Source organism: Phyllopteryx taeniolatus, chromosome 7 (genome assembly GCF_024500385.1).
Source record: "Phyllopteryx taeniolatus isolate TA_2022b chromosome 7, UOR_Ptae_1.2, whole genome shotgun sequence".
NCBI lineage: Eukaryota > Metazoa > Chordata > Actinopteri > Syngnathiformes > Syngnathidae > Phyllopteryx > Phyllopteryx taeniolatus.
The window spans coordinates 23070465-23087151 of record NC_084508.1 but is presented as its reverse complement, the minus strand read 5'-3'; the positions used below and the strand labels follow the sequence as shown (position 1 = coordinate 23087151).

General features: G+C 40.1%; 2 protein-coding genes across 9 annotated transcripts in view; one reads left to right on the top strand and one right to left on the bottom strand.

Annotated features, from left to right (window-relative positions):
• The window catches only part of pex5la (peroxisomal biogenesis factor 5-like a), a 109215-nt gene extending 96247 nt beyond the window's left edge, over positions 1-12968 (top strand). For all 5 annotated transcript variants that reach the window (XM_061778980.1, XM_061778982.1, XM_061778978.1 and 2 more), the window contains 5 exons: positions 1639-1709; positions 3076-3294; positions 4381-4546; positions 6102-6259; positions 7332-12968. In XM_061778980.1, coding sequence (XP_061634964.1) covers positions 1639-1709; positions 3076-3294; positions 4381-4546; positions 6102-6259; positions 7332-7533 — 816 coding nt within the window. In that variant the 3' untranslated portion in view covers positions 7534-12968. The remainder of the gene's footprint in view (positions 1-1638; positions 1710-3075; positions 3295-4380; positions 4547-6101; positions 6260-7331) is intronic.
• A 454-nt stretch (positions 12969-13422) lies between these two features.
• usp13 (ubiquitin specific peptidase 13) overlaps positions 13423-16687 on the bottom strand; it is a 64732-nt gene continuing 61467 nt past the window's right edge. For all 4 annotated transcript variants that reach the window (XM_061778974.1, XM_061778975.1, XM_061778973.1 and 1 more), the window contains one exon: positions 13423-16094. In XM_061778974.1, the coding sequence (XP_061634958.1) occupies positions 15998-16094 (97 nt within the window). In that variant the 3' untranslated portion in view covers positions 13423-15997. The remainder of the gene's footprint in view (positions 16095-16687) is intronic.

Sequence of the window (16687 nt, the reverse complement as noted above, 5' to 3'; positions counted from 1 at the left end):
ATGGTTCTGCCTGTCACTACATGTTGGTGGCATAGACAGATGAACAAAGCTTTGTAGTGGATACCTGCACCTCATTTTCAGACCAATTAAGTGAATGTGAATGTAGTTAAATCAGTGTTCTTCTTCTTAGAGGTTCGTGTTTCCAGGCTGCAAATTGCCACAGTGTAAATTAACGACCAATATATTTGATCCATTTTTCAGTTAAAAGTGGCTGACTGTAAACTAACTGTAATCAAGCAGGTTCGCCACAGCAACATAACTTGAAATGCATTTTTACAAAATGTGCTAACTCTTCAAGATTGCACACCTCAACTTGACTGTGGCAAGTGCGAGCAGAAAGCTCCGTCCTAGCCGGCTCGTGCTGAGAGAAACCATAGAGAAAGAAAGCCTCAGTGATTGCCAGCTGTGCAAGGCAGATTTTGTCCTCAGAGCGCACAGGCTGAACGTTGATTGCCTAGAAATTCTTCCGCCTTTTTGAGTTGTTTACTGTAACAAAAAGGCCCAACTTGCTCGTACTCTTGATGAGAATTTCCATTTAACCAGTGAGATGAGTCTTCACTCATTGAATTTTATTCCCCTTCCCTCCTTTTCTTAGTCACGAGTGACCTCTTTGCAGGTTGAAAGAGCAAAGCCTTCGCAGTGCTTTTGGTATCCCCGAGAATATTCAGAAATGTGCCAATTTTTGCAGGGAATGGATAATCCCTCAGTGTATAGAACTAATACGATTCCAAAATTCCACCTGGGGCGCTTAATGGCTCGTTGCCTCACTCCGAAGACCTCCGAGAAATAATTTCTCCCCTTATTTAAGAGAGCGGGACAAAAAAAAAAATAGGCATACGCGGAGATTAGCTTTAACATTAAGAGGTTTTAACATGAGGATTTACAGAGACAAAACAGAGGCGATTTTATCATCTCACATTATGGATTTAAAATTAGTTGTTCTGCCCTCTACTGCTTATTTGGGGAACTTGCTTCATTGCTCTATTGCTCATATTTAAAGTTTTTATTGAATTAAAGTTCTTGTGACAGTCTCGTGGTTTGCATGTCTGCCTTATAATAATAATAATAATAATAATAATAATAATAGCTCTGAGGTTCTCGTTCGTATGGTCACCACGGCTTCTTCCCACATTCCAAAAGCATTGATTCCTATTACAGTAATCATCCATGTGTGGATTCTTGTTTGTCCGTATGTGCTCTGTGATTGGCTGGCGACCACTCCAGGTTGTACGCCGCCAGCTGGGCTAGGCTCCTGCTCATCCACAACCCTCAAGACGACAAATGCTATAAAAAAAAAAAAAAAAAAAGGAATGGATGGCTGGATTATTGTGGTATTGGAAATACAGTATGTGCTATTTTTCTTGAGAAATGTCTGCTCCTTTAGTAGCTTTACTTGCTCAGATCCTGGGGTAGAAAATGGAAGTGGTTCCAGCTACTGATTGTCTAACATTGGCAATGGATAGACAACATTTGGTTCCAATAAAGACAAGAGGAAAGATTTGTTGTGGCCAAACAACTCGCCCTCTCAATCCCTATACACTATACTGTATGTTGAATTGTGATGGAGATTGGTTCTTGGGTGACAAATAATGAAAGTCCGGCTTCTCCTTATACAGTCTCCTTATTGCTTCTCTGCAGGCTTGGCAAGTGCTGGGCACCACCCAGGCCGAAAACGAGAATGAGCAGGCGGCAATTGTCTCCCTCCAGAGGTAAAGAAATAAATGATGCATTGGATAACAACTTGAGCGATATGGGGAAAAAACAGGCAATGTATAAGAGGCTTATATAAACTGTCAGTCCTATTACGTTAATGTCATCATCATCAAGTCATCTATTCAGGTGCAAAGCTATAATTTGGAAAAATGCAGTTTTGAATTATTTAACAATATAAAGGGAGAAGTCTATTTGAGGGAGGCGTTTTTTTTTTTTACCTGGATGACGAACCCATTAGGAGAATGGCCACAATTTCAGGAAATACGCTCACTTGATTACAGTCCAATTAGCAAATAAAGCAACGCAAACAAAATAATTTTTTACAATTATTGGGGAAATAATATAAGTCTCACGGTAGTATCCAATCCACCATTTGATATTTACAAAAGAATCTATAAATTTCCAAAAGAAAGTTTCACAAAGATTTCAAAAGAATACCGGAAATGTTTACCCCCGTTTGCTATCTTACTAAGAAATGACTTTCTTTTTTCCTGTTACCCAACGTATTCATTGTAATTCAATAACTGGGACATTGATCAACTGTTTATATAAAAAGTGACCTCATCCACACAAGCAAAGTATAAACAGGCAACTTAGACCACAGTTTTGTAAGCAGAAATTTCTCTTATGTGGTCCACAGAAATCAACCAGACCACAATTCAAAGTCTTTCATTCCGTGTAGACTGTGCTATGAAATTGAATGTACAAAAACATAATAATAATAATTGCTTTTCCAAGTAAATGTGATTACTGGGGAGACCATTTGTGCACTTAATCTTCCAGATAGTCACCAGTCAAGTATGAGGCACTTGAGTCCACATTGTGTTGTTGTTATGTAACAGCTACCATCTGTGTGCACAATGTTTTGAAGTGAGATTAGATGTCTTACCTGGCTTTAGTCCTGTTGGAGCTGCACTGGCAACACTTTGGATGGGATGCATCCTATTGTTATTCTTTTTGTGTCAGAAAAGGTTTCAATGAAATGTAACATTTGCTTATGACTTCAAAGCTGTTGTATTTGTTTCTGTATTATGAAAAAAGAAGAAGGTCATTAGTGCGCAGTGGGTTTGAGTATTCTGACTTTATGTAACCCTCTCCTTCAATACACAGGGTGAAATAATTTACTTGGAGATTAACAGAGATTAAGAGTTTGGCACATGAGTTTGTCTTGCTAGATCTTGTTTTTGGCCTCTCTTTTAAATCTTTAATCTAATCCAAGATGTTCATCCAAAATTCATCTGTGGTACCTCATCAGAAACAACAACACCACTTTCTATGCACGCTAATCCAAGGACAATACATACAGAATGTAATCCCGCACACTAATGCGTGCAACCTCACCCGCTTCCCGTCTTCATTCAGGTGTTTGGAGCTCCACCCCAACAACCTCCCAGCCCTCATGGCCTTGGCGGTGAGCCTGACCAACACGGGCATGCGCTACGACGCTTGCGAGGCTCTGCTCCGCTGGTTGCGACACAATCCGAAATACAAACACCTCCTGAAGGGGAAAAAACATCTTGCGGGATCCCCAAACTCCCAGCGCAGGATGTCTCATGCACCCAACATTGGCAGGCATGAAAGGTATTCAACAAAATGGTGGTATTCATGTTTTGTAGGGTAGTTTTGTACATTTTTCTTCACTTCTTGAAGGTTGGTGCATTTTACTTGCCACCTCCTTGCTACTCAATTTTCACTACTGGCCTGATTATTAAGAAAACCGAATGTCCATCTCTGTTTATATAGATACAAATATCCATTTTGTAGTTATGTAATTGCTTGTCCTCATTAGGGTGGCGGATCAGCTGGAGACTTTGCGCGAGAGGTGGGGTGTGTACCCTGGACTGGTTGCCAGCCTGACTTAATTATTGTGGCCCTAATAGTCACTTTCAGTCAAGTGTCCTCCAAGGTCATCAGTGCAAAATGTGACACGTCGATTTCCATGCTGTCACAAAGTGTGATGCTAAAATTGTCAAATCATTCAAAGGAGCTTGCCAAAGTATAATTTTTATCTCCAACATGCTGACCAACAGAAGACATTGTCACATCATATATTTATCATGTGTTCAACACGCTCATTTGTTTTACTCTGACTTCCATTAACCGTGTCAAAGGACTAGCCATGGTTCAGCTCTGTGAACCATGCCTGGTGCTGGCGTTCTTTCGCTATCTTGACCGCCGCATCCTCCTCTCCAAACCACTCTCAATCCCTGCTTTAGGAAGAGACGCTTCTATCTTAAGCCGTTAAAATTGAGGTTTTAGGCTTTGAACATCAGATAGAAAAGGCTTAATTCTCCTCCCGAGGAAAAGAAGTACTCTATCCAATCATTAATCGTCTAGTCAAAGTGAAGAGATACAGGTACATCCCAATTACCGTGATGTTCCCGTTAATCCATGAAGGATCTTATTTATTCTATTCTTTCTGCTGCTCACTCCATCCCTCTCCTTTAACCCTGCTGGTTAACTGTTCTCTGCAATTATCCACTCTATCTTTTACTCCCATCTTCCATGCACATGTAATGCCTGACCTCGTGGGGGGGGGGGGGGGGTGACACTTAATGGAAAAACTTTATCATTTGTTTTCTTCCTCTCTTTGAATAGAGACGAACAACAGTCACTGTCACTCAGTAATGTGGCGTCGCATTAATCCTCGTCTGAACATGTCCCCAGCTCCATGCTACCCGAGATCAAGGAGCTCTTCCTGGAAGCTGTCCAGCACAACTCGGACACCGTTGACCCAGACTTGCAGACGGGTCTCGGGGTGCTTTACAACCTCAGTGGCGAGTTCAACAAGGCGGTGGATGCTTTCAACACGGCTTTGTCAGTGCGGCCTGAGGTATAGCAGAGCCACATACTCACTCACTCACTCGAGGAAAGACAGAAACATGGACTGTACATTCGACTGTAGATTGACGCATGAGATGTGATATGAATAATCTACTTGGGGTATTCTTAGGATCTACTTAATAGGGAACATTTGTCAGACCTGTTTAAGTAACAAAAATCCATTTATTGACAGGGGCATTTGTGTGAATATTTGCCATTCCTCTAAGAAATGCTGTGCCTCAATTAGTCAGTTGTCCATCTGAGAACTAAATCCCTCCCTCAAATTGCCCCAGCAAAGAAAAGAAAAAAACGGGGCGTGCGTTCAGTTCTTACATGCTATTTTTCATATGGACATTAACTGTTCAACCCATTTCCACTCTGTTGCTAACCAAAACAGCAGCACAGAAGCACATAAACAGTCTCTCCGATGGATGAAGGTGTGAAGACTTACCGCATGTGGTAAACAAGTTCCCTTTCCATGATGAAGTCCCTGTAGTGTGAAAATATGTCCTGTAAAAGTGACACAACACAGAGTGTTGGTAACAACCCTGACATATTTGAAAGACTTAAACAAATATATATAGTATATAAAATGAAGCTTTAAAATCATGAAATATCAGACTGTTTCTGTTCTGGAAGGCTGTGGGCTTGTCCGTTGAATGCACTGAAACCACATCCCGCTCAACTCTCACTCTGTCTAAAATCTTGCGTGATTGAAATGCACTCATGAGCATGATTGACATGTGCATGTGAGCGTTAGTGACATGCACGCGTCAGCATGATTGACATGCGCTGTGAGCGTGATGGACATGAGCGCCAGTGACGTGTGCCTGAGCGTGTTTGAGTAGTGTTCATGAGAGTCGTGTGTATGAGAACATTTTACTAGTGTTTATGAGAGCATTTGACAAGTGTTTATGAGCGAAAACATTTCAGTCTTGTGTATGACAGCCTTTCAGTAGTGTGTATGAGACCATTTGACTAGTAAGTGTGAAAGCTAATCCTGAATAATGGCCCCTCATACAGATGTACTCAGCGCTCATTCACACAAAACAAACAGAAAACGTCAATATGCCCAGGGATTCACAAAATCTTTTGGGTGTCTCTGCATCCCCTTGATGCAAATGAGCATCTGTTCTCCTCCACGATGTCCCAGGTCGGCATGAACATTACGCACTGTTAAATCCAACCGCCCACATTTGACTTGGTAATATGTGCCCCCTGCTGCAGAACTAGCTCTGAACACAAAGAAAGATAATTATATCCCCACTGCAACGCTCCATCTTAGCTAAAGGGCCCCTGTATTGTCGTAGACCATGACCTCTGTGTGTGTGTGTGCGTGCGTGCGTATGTGTGTGCGTATGTGTGTGTGTGCCTGCAGGTGGCAAACAAGCACAAGGACACCGTGAGTGATATAACTGAGCTCTCCTTAAATTACCCTTGTTAGGTTTAGCAAGGAGCTGACGTTGACGTTTTGTCACTTTTTCACAGCAAAAACCGAGCTGCTTGTTTTGTTGCAAAGCATATAATTCAGCTCTAAGGAATTAAAAGATCTATATTTCACCCAGGATTACTTGCTGTGGAACCGGCTCGGGGCCACGCTGGCAAACGGAGACCGGAGCGAGGAGGCGGTGGAGGCGTACACGCGAGCTTTGGAGCTTCAGCCGGGATTTATCAGGTCCCGCTACAACCTGGGAATAAGCTGCATTAACCTCGGAGCACACAGGTGAGCGAGTGCAATTGCTTAGGGGCTGGAAATTAGGAAAAAAGTTTGAGTGAGACAAAGTTGAATCCTTAGAGCGATACGCAAGTCATCATCACTGCCAGACAACTTCTACAGAACTAATCAAATGTGACCACACTTATACTTCGACTATATGCTCAGGGCTGCCTTGTCCTTAATAAAAAAATACAAATAGAAAAAAAACCACACACAACAGAGAGTCAGGAGTGACCACACTGAAGGTCCAACCCAACAGAACAATAAAACCAAACGCCAGAAATATGGTTTGTGTATTTTTGACCATAAACATTATTTACCTATTGCTGTATTATTGAAGCCCTTTGGCAACATGTACACAGAATGATAATTATGTAGCATTTTTGGAACAATGTGATAAGGGATCCAACAGAAATGTCAATTAGTAAGACATCCACGTTGGGATATGACATGATGTTCGGAAGATGAAGTATGTGTCTCAGTCGGGCAGAGAGATGTCATTGGTCACAAAAATGAAAGACACCAAACCCCAGACACAATACAAACAGCAAGAAAGTCAACAGGGAAGCATCTAGTTGAATTTATGAAACAAAACCTGGTCAGGTCTCACAATGATAACCAATTATGACACATATTACTCAAATATTGAGCGCTACGAGCGCAGATATTGGTGCTATGACTGACCTTAATAAAGAGAAGCAACCATAGCGGAATCTCCATAAGTCAAATGCCCCCAACGTCACATGATTCTCTCGTTAAAAGCAGCAAGACTCCAGTGTCATCCAATTAAAATTTTACACATTCGTAATAGTTAAGTTCAAATTTGACTTAAAACATCGGCTGTACTGTTAATTAATGTTTTGTGAAACTTCAGTGACAGTCTGACACAGATTATTTCCATTTACCGGGACATTATTTCTTATGCGCAAATTGTTTTAAAATCCGAACATCCAACGTTCAAGACGGGTTTGTGTTTACCCTTTGAGGTTTTCAGTGTCAAGGTTAGGCCCGGAGAATCAAGTTTTATCATAAATGAGGCACCCCAATTAAACATGAGTGATTGTACTTGTTTCCCCAGAGAGGCGGCCAGAAACTTCCTGACGGCCCTCAGCCTTCAGCGGAAAAGCCAGAGTCGGCAGCAGTCACACCAGGTCATGTCTGGAAACATTTGGGCCGCTCTCAGAATAGCTTTGTCCATGATGGACCAGCCCGAGCTCTTCCAGGCTGCAAACATTGGTGACCTGGATCATCTCATGCGAGCTTTTAACTTAGACATATGAGGAATAGTAACGTAGCGTCGACCACATTTCCTCCTCTTTCTTCTAGCCAGTAGCTGAAAGCCCAAAGTGGACACATCAGAATGCAGTGGATGTAATGCACGAGAGATTAGTCTGGATTTTGGTTTTTGTTCTTTTGTTTTTTACGGACGTCGTCCAGCCCAGTCACCTTGGAGCAATTCTGAGGACAAGTTCTTCCAAGTGACTGCTTTGTGACAGATTTGCACTGCAATTTGCAAGTATCCTGAAGAGCACAAGGACGGGCGAAGATTGCACGAGCAATGCCTTAGAGAATAGATCAATTAAAAACAGGCTCACTCATTGGAACAGAGCTGAACCAGGAGAGAGCTCACAGAGGGAACGTCATGTTCAGTTTGCTGTTGGCACACAACCGATGACGTTTTGTGAAAACAAAGCTTTCCAAACAACTCAGTTACTCAGAAAGACTCATGGGCGCTTTGATTGAGCAAATGAAAACGACTGCACCGTATAACCTGAAGTTCACAATTCTCTTCCTGGCTTGAAATAACGCTCCCGCATGACTTTTCAAAAGTTTCCCTTTTGCACTTGAGACAAACCGGTAACCTCCTCCATCCAAGTGGAATGTGCAAGCCAGGTTGTGTAAGCCTTACTCAAAAGCATGCCAACAAGATTTATTGATACTATTTTTATGGCAACACAAAAACATGAAGCCATTGCATCCCATTCTATATATTATATTACCAGACTGGTTTCACTTTCTTGATTTACTGCCGTCTTCTAAACTTGAAATCTTTCTGAGCCGTTAATTTGTTGTTGTCTTCTCATTTGACGAAGTTTTTTTTTTAAATCTTTGTTCACTTCATGTTAATGGTTCTAAGAACTTTACTTTGCAGCTAGGCAACACATTTGGAGAAAAGAAACGTCCGTGTGTACTCTGTTTAAGCTTTTAAACCTTCAAACTTTGCCTCTGTCATCAGCCATCATTTGAATAGAGATTTTTCGCCAGTACATCACACTCACGTTTCGAGCGGGAACTATCGTTTTCACCAAGCAGTGCAGTTCAAGGTTAAGGTTTGGATATGGTACTCTCACAGAAGGATAGAAAAATATAGCACCTAGACAATTATATACCAAATCACACTGTTCTGCTTGGTGGAAATAAGAGTTTGGTCACAAACAAATGACTGTAAGAAGCCAGAAAAGTCAAATACCCTAAGAATGTCTTCTGCAGAGGCATTATCTAAAAGTTACTCTGTGAAGTCAGCAACGTCCTTTCCTTTTCAGTAAAATGGAGGAAATGATAGCTCATCTGCTTTACTGAACATTTAGCTCAGCGTGGCTGCGGCCCTGCCAGGCTGAAGATGTGGATTGGTGATCGGTGGGGGGGTGTTTGTTTCTGATCCTATGCAAAAGGTCATGTTTTATGTTTAGCGGACCTTAAAAAAAAAACTTGCTCAGAATGCTATCAGGGAAGCCAGAGCCGAGCGCTTGAGCTATTCATCTTTCCAATCGTGCAGTCGTGTGGTCACAGGGTGAATAAGGATAAGGATTTCATTAGGAAAGGGACGTGAGACAATAACAACAGATAAACCCAAATCTGAAGATACACGCAACCCGATCCATTAAGTGGTAGCCTGTTGTGGCACGTTGTGTAATGGGGTAGTGTTGTTTTTGGCCTCGTTTCCACCTAAAACGTCAGAATTCGATCACTGCTCCACTGCAGATTTTCCCTGTGAAAGCATGTGGGATACCTTTTGAAAAAGAACACCAGAGTACTGACAGGAAACGTAACTAATCACATCGCAAGATTGTTCAGTGGTAGTCAAATGTCACGAACTACGAGTTGGCGTTGCAACAAGGAGGAATCATCTGAAGCAGGCTGCCAAAATCCAATAATCATGAGCATATCGTATCCAATTTTTGCTTGCACCGGACTCTTCGCTCAACTAAAAATCAAAAACTAAAGATCAATCTATTTGGCCTCTTCTAAAATATTTAGCTTAGCTTTTTACATGCGGCTATGCCTCCCCCATTTTGAAAATCACAGCAACATGAACAAAATATTTGTGCAATCCGGTCTTTTTATGGAGTCATTCACATTCCCCAGACACACCACCAAACAAAATAGTACTAAAGATACAGATACTACTATAATGATTAATGTGTCTCAATATACTCACAAATGTACTTATTCAGTGTGGAATCTGGGCCCGTTTAGTTGAAACAAAGGTTTTTCTTTCTGTTACTAAACGTCACTGGCATAGACAGATGAACCAAGATACATTGTTTGGAGTAAATAACAAATACATTTCGGACCATTGAAGTGAAGTTGGATAATTTCCCAAGGTACACCTGATGATCCCTCACATCAGAAATAATGTGCCTGGCTCAGTGTTTGGGAATCACTGCTCTACTTTCCTGGCATGGTCAGTCAGAGGTCACTGATGTCGGCCTGGCTTGCAATATCTATTCTAGTTCATTCCCTTGTCCTAATGTACACTAGTTGAGGAGGCGCAATCATGACGAGAACAAGAACAGAAATGTTCAGAAAAGGGCTTTTCCAAAACATTTCCCCCACAAAGTTGGAAATTGTCTAAAAGATGTCGATAAGATGAAACGTGTACAATTAGAGGGAATAAAGGGTGTAACCAACCCTAGATTGATTAATTAATGAATTCGTTTTGAGATGTGTTCTAATATTTTTGGTCACATACTTAATATACAAGGGGGGGGGTCCTGGTTTTACGACGGTCCCGACATGTCACTTTGAGGTTACGAACGACTCACAGTTAATGCTTTATTTATTGTTTTTCATTTATATTTATGGCCAGACAAGTGTTTTTCATACATTTACTGTAATGGTGACTTTACTACTGCGTTAACCTATGATTTATGTGCGTCATAAACTGAGGACACACTGTATAATCTACTGTATGTGCATGCAGCTGCAGCATCTACAGCCAGGGATGGAAACAGTTTGTGATCAGCAATGAAAGCAATAGTTGGGTGAGACCACCAGAAAGAGTTTTATGGTCCCTAAACAATTTTTAACTGATCCCCTCCCCCATTGTCCTCATTATTTCAATGTTGTACTTAAACGCAGCCACATAGAAATGGCAGAATGGCTTTGGATGAGTCTTTTGTGCCTCTGTGTCACAGCTGGCCAGCACATCGGTTTGCTTTCACCAGCCTCACCCACACTGTAGGAACATGCTGACATTGCCAGGTAGCCACACAACGGCCACCGATACAAGCCCCTTTCTTTTTCTTTTAATAGACATATGGCAGTCATTTACAAACATGTCATTTTTCAGCTCTGGATCAAAACTGATACGATGATGTCTGTTTCCAAATGTACGAAATGTTTTGTGATCGAGGCCTGCAGGCCTTTGCTGTTTTTGCTCGAAATGAAGAAGTTATTTTTTTAACGAAACCTTTGATGGCATACTGTATTGCCATCGAGTGTCGGTAGAAGCGACTTGTTGAAGCCTCTCAGGTGAACTATCATAGAGCATGCTCCTGAGGAACAAAACGAGCTTGATCGCATGCCAGATCCTTTACATTGAGTTTGTATGCATGAATAACGAGGAACTGCTTTCTTTTATTCCCAGTAACTTATCAACATAACATATTGTATTACATTTCATTGCAATATGTTTGCAATTAAAAACTGCATCCTAGAGGGAATAAAAGGTGAATATACATACATCTATATACTGTAAAATGCTTTGGTTAGAATGAGCAGCTGCGCAAGGGAGACAGAATAAATGAACACACTAACTATGAAGCTCACTAGTACGTTACTACAACACAGCTATATTGCTAGGAATTTTTGAATTCTGACTTGTACAAAACTACTGATAACATTTTCTAATAACCCCAACTATTGGAATGATACATTTCCCCAAATGTTTTAGTTGTTGCAATTAATCATGATTATTTGATCAATAAATGAGTTAAACCCATTTGCATGACACCTAATTAATTACGGTGTCGTAAAAATTTTATGAGTGCAAGAATTTAGTGTCAGAAAGACTAGGATGACCATTATTTCTTACTTACAGTACATGGAGACAAAGGCTATAGCTAGCAAGATGATATTAAAAGTACTGTATTACAATCTAAAATCATGAAATGCGTGACGCAGTATTAGGGCCAAACTGAATATAAAAGTGACAATACAAGAATAAAGCCATAGACTTCCAAGAAGAAAGTTAAATTTTCTGAAAATTATTTTTGATATACGATAAGAATACATTTGTAATATTGCCAAAAACGTTTGATTTACATATGAATACACTTAATGTTATCGGAAAGTTGGAATCTTACCATAAATCAACAAAAATATATATATATATATTTTTTTTTTTAATTATTTTTAAACAGACGTAAATCTTAATTTTATGGGAATAAAGTCATACTTTTGAAAGAATAAAGTAATAATATAACAAGAAAAAGTTTGATTTTATGAGAGAACTGTTGATTGGCTGGCGACCGGTTCAGGGTGTACCCCGCCTCCCGCCCGAAGATAGCTGGGATAGGCTCCAGCACGCCCGCGACCCTACTGAGGAGAAGCGGTAAAGAAAATGGATGGATGGATGTTGAAATATTAGGACAATCTACCATTTTAGGATAAAATTGCTATGTTATGATCAAACAATAATATGAGAATAAAGTTGTTACATTGCAGAGAAAAAGATTGTAATGTACAATGAAGTCCTCCTTTTACAATGCCTAGATGTTACAAAGAAAAAAAACTAAACATTTTATTGGGAGAAAAGTTGAAGTAAAAAAAATGCAATTTGAAAAAAACTAATTACATGGGGAAAAAAATCCTGTTTATGTAATACAAGCTTTAGCAAACATTAAGATAAGGACTAAGTTTAGCAGTGTGGCCCAAATACTTCGTCAAAAGAGATTTATGGTCCTCCTTTTGAATCTGCAATGATACTTTTGCAAAACCAACAGTACAGTGTAACTAAATTCTGCTCTTAAAAATAACATATATTACCTGTCCTATTTTTCCATGTGATGAATTAGTCACTGAATTCTAAACTTTGGCTTGATTTTATTTAAAAATCCTTCTCTTGCCTTATGACTATCAAAACAAATCTATAAATGTGCCTCGTCATTTTCCATTACATGTCAAGTTCTTACACTCATTTAAGGTTTTTGTCAAAGGGTATAAATGGTTGGGGTTTAGGAGAGTTATCAGTATTTTTGTCTTCATGCAAGTGTACAAAAGGCATTTTGCTGTTTTGTTTAGCCATGCATCCTGAAGCAAATGATATTTTGATGGGACAACATTGAAATAATACACTTTATATACATCAATTCATGTAGTTCGACACTATAATGCATATTACTCTGTATAATCATAATGAACGCATTAGAACCTTTAAAATGAACAATATGAAAGTAATCTTTTCAAAAAATAAAGTTGTTATACGTACAAATTCCATGTGTATGTCTTTGTGTTGTTCTAGGAGAAAAGGCTGCATGTGCCTAATACAGACAAATAGGTAGATATTTGCATTGGTCACTTCACCAGTTTCATGCAAAAGCCAACACTGGAGTTTGTATCTGGATAGAGGTCAAATGCTCCATGTCGCCATTTCAGGTGAGAACTCAAGTTAGTTGTGCTGCTTCTGTACTTATAGCAACATGCTATATTTTATAAATTGTGTTTTATGTCCTAATTGCATTCTTTTGTGATAAATGTGTCAACACCAGGCAGCAACATCATGGGAGGAAAGAATAATAAGTACATACAATTCTTCAATGTTACATACCGTTTTGTTGGTTTGAACTGTGAGTTGCATTGACAGAGATCCCATTTTTCCACCATGTAAATGTGGCCTTAAACAATTCCGATTACTTTTTCCAAAAACTCCAAACAAAAGGCAAGAGTGGACAAAGTGTTGTTTATTAAATTACCCAAACATCGTAAGTAAACAGTGCCATTGAGCATACTGGCATGTCTCTATTCACATACGGCTAAGCCATATCTGAATAAAGGCATACATTTCAAAAGTCAACGTAAAACAATCTCTTGAGGAAAACTAAAATCATTTGCACAAATCTGTTTCTAAAAAGGCAACAAAGAACCACTTGAACATTTAGTTACATGAAAAGAAAGCCCAGCAAAGTACAGCCTTGCAATCCAAATAACTAAAATGTTAACGTTTAGTGCACATGCTAACAGTAGAGACGAATTGAACCATATCTTGAACAACAGCTGGAAGGGTAAAACTCAAACAAAACATACACTCACGATAATATGATCGGGTGCTTGGAGATTAACAGAATATTACATGACAACAGAAGATAAGAAGATATTCATCACTCGACACCGTCGAGATGACTTTACCAGGCGGCCACTGATCACATGAGAACCTTCCATTCGACACGGGGGATGCAAAAGCGAGCCGGGACTTCCGTAGAGATGCTTGATCATTTTCTCACTGCCTCGGGAATTCCACAGATTAGGGGTGTTATGTTGAGATATACTGTTTTTAAACTTGCTCAAGGACCTTGTAGGCACAGCGTTGTTCGAAGGGAAGCACTGCTGAAATATTACATTGGCCCTCAAGGACAGACACGTCAGAAACCTGAGATACTACACTAACCGGTATTGTGATATGTGGGTGTCTATTTCCTCTTAAGAAATATGAATCTCAAGTCTTGAATATGAGCGCAGGCTAAAATCCGCAGAAGGATTTGAAGTACTGTAACGTATTTAGCCATCTAGTTTTCTATTACTTACCCAACGGCAGAGAGTTCTAGTGTCTATCGTGAGAAGGCAAATTTATTTTACAGCCAACACGACATCCCGCAATCAGATAATAAGACACGTGTGATCACGTCAGTGCAAGTAGTGTTGCGAAATTGCAAACCCCGGTCCCAGTAGTCCGACATTCCGTTTTACACAGACGTCGTCCCGTCTCTGTTATGGTTTTAATGCTACCGCCAAAGATGACTTTGTACCATCACCATTCCGCGACCTGTAAAACAGGCGGAATGGGAACATTTCTCTCCCAACACCTTGCTGCACTCGCTTTCTCTTTAAACTTCAGATTTACAGATGCGGTGCGTGTTTACTACTGTGACACATGTTGGTATCAGTCATAATAAAGGTAATTACAGCTACCTGCTGTTACTTTTTCCTTGAGGTAAACAAAGGAAGTGTCTATTTGAAGTGTTTATTCATCCACACGGATGCACCAGGTGAATATTCGGGATATGGCATCTATTAGAGCGGAAGCCATCATTTGAGGAAATACGGTTCATGTACAGTGAATTGGCGCATAATCACAGTTCAACATTTGCCTATTTGCAAAGTATGTTAAGGTTAATTGAGGCGTTTCCTTTGACATAAGTGATGCTTTCTTGCGGCATTGATATGTAATGACAAACCATCAATTACTTGTGGATTTTCGAGTCTAACTACGTGGTGCGTGCGTATTAAAACAAATCTCTGTTGTTATTGTTTACACATTCAGTGCAGGTCTGTACAATCCAGTAGGTTTGCTTGTAGTACATATTGCTTTGGACACGAATATCGTCTATTATATATATAATATTTATGTAGATATATATATATATATATATATATTAGATTATATATAGGACTAAATAAAAATTAGTTGCGCGTAGAATAAAACATTCTTTTTTTTTTTTTTAACTGCTGAGACATTTGCCTTTCTGTATTAAAAGACCCAAAGTGTAGTAGCAAGGACCTCAATATAGTAGAGACGTTCTCTCACGGGTTTACAGTAGTAATGGGAGTTGACATTTAAATCACAATCACATTCACTTCTGTGTAGCTAGTGTAGACTCTGCTTGGGCATGTGGTGCAAAATATTATTGATTGAAGAAAAAAAAAAGTGCTTTCAGTGAAGGAAAATACTTCAATTTTGAAAACAAAAAAAAGTTTTTTGTTGGTAAAAGTGACAAACTAGCACATTAAATTGCGTCAGGGTTGAGCTATTATGCGGCCACAAAAAGGTCTGCTTTGTCCACTGTCCAACAATATCAATTTCAAGGACCTATCTGAAATAAAAAGAAAGGCACTAATTGCACATTTTTGACATCCCAGACCATGTTGGTGTTAAGCACTGGCACTACCTTGAAATATTGCAATACATTTACAAAATGTACCTTTTAGAAAATACTGACACGTTATCTGAAGGCATCTAACGGGTACCAGTGAGATATGATGTTGCGCGTCTTTGGGGGTAGAGTACGCCAGACATTGCACACATCCCGCTGTCCAACAACAACAAGCACAAACGCACAAAAAGAGCACATCGCTTTCCCTCACCGCCCTCGTGGTTAAGGCAGGTAGATGGTCTGAAGTGATATTTCCATGGTTACCACTGAGGCTGTTGGTACCGTTGGGAGCCATTCTCCCAGGATGGATGACAGTTGTTCATTGGTTGGGGGAGGGGGGGCGGGGTTTGGGGGGTGCTAATGGGTGCTAACTTTAACTGCTTGACAGTCGATGGTAAAAGTAGATGTAGCCCAAGTCCTTTGGAGGCCTTTCTGATAAACACACTTTGTGGTCATTGTAGATCACCCACCTGCACAAAGAGGCACACGTGACATCATATCATGCGCTATTTAAAAAGAGATTATTATTATGGAACTTGACATATTATTGTGTGTATACAAATGCACAACCGAGTACAGTGGCACCTTGATATTCAAGTGACTCAATTTCTGACTTTGTCGTGGCAGTGTAGCTTTGCCTTAGGAAAGTCTGTTGAGTTAATGTCAAAGAACAATGCGAAATTCCATCGTAACAAATAACATCAGTGTTGGGAGTGTTATAACGCTCACTTTTCAGCTATTCGAACACAACATATGTAGCCAGATAATATAAAGTTACTGATGAGCATATATTATTATATTATTATTATTGTTTGTTGTTTCGGTGGGGGTGGAGGCGTATTTGTGTTTGCCGATGTGTGTGCAACACCACATACAGGTCCACACAGTAGACCGCATTATGGTAACGGAATCTGGACTCGCCATTGGCCTGGCATTAGGTGGGAGGCGAGATAAGGGCTGGCTGATTTCATCAAGACAATAAATAGCATGTGGAAAGTCCGTCCATCCATTTCAACACCGCTTATCCTGGTTAGGGTCGCGGGACGCTGGAGCCTATCCCAGC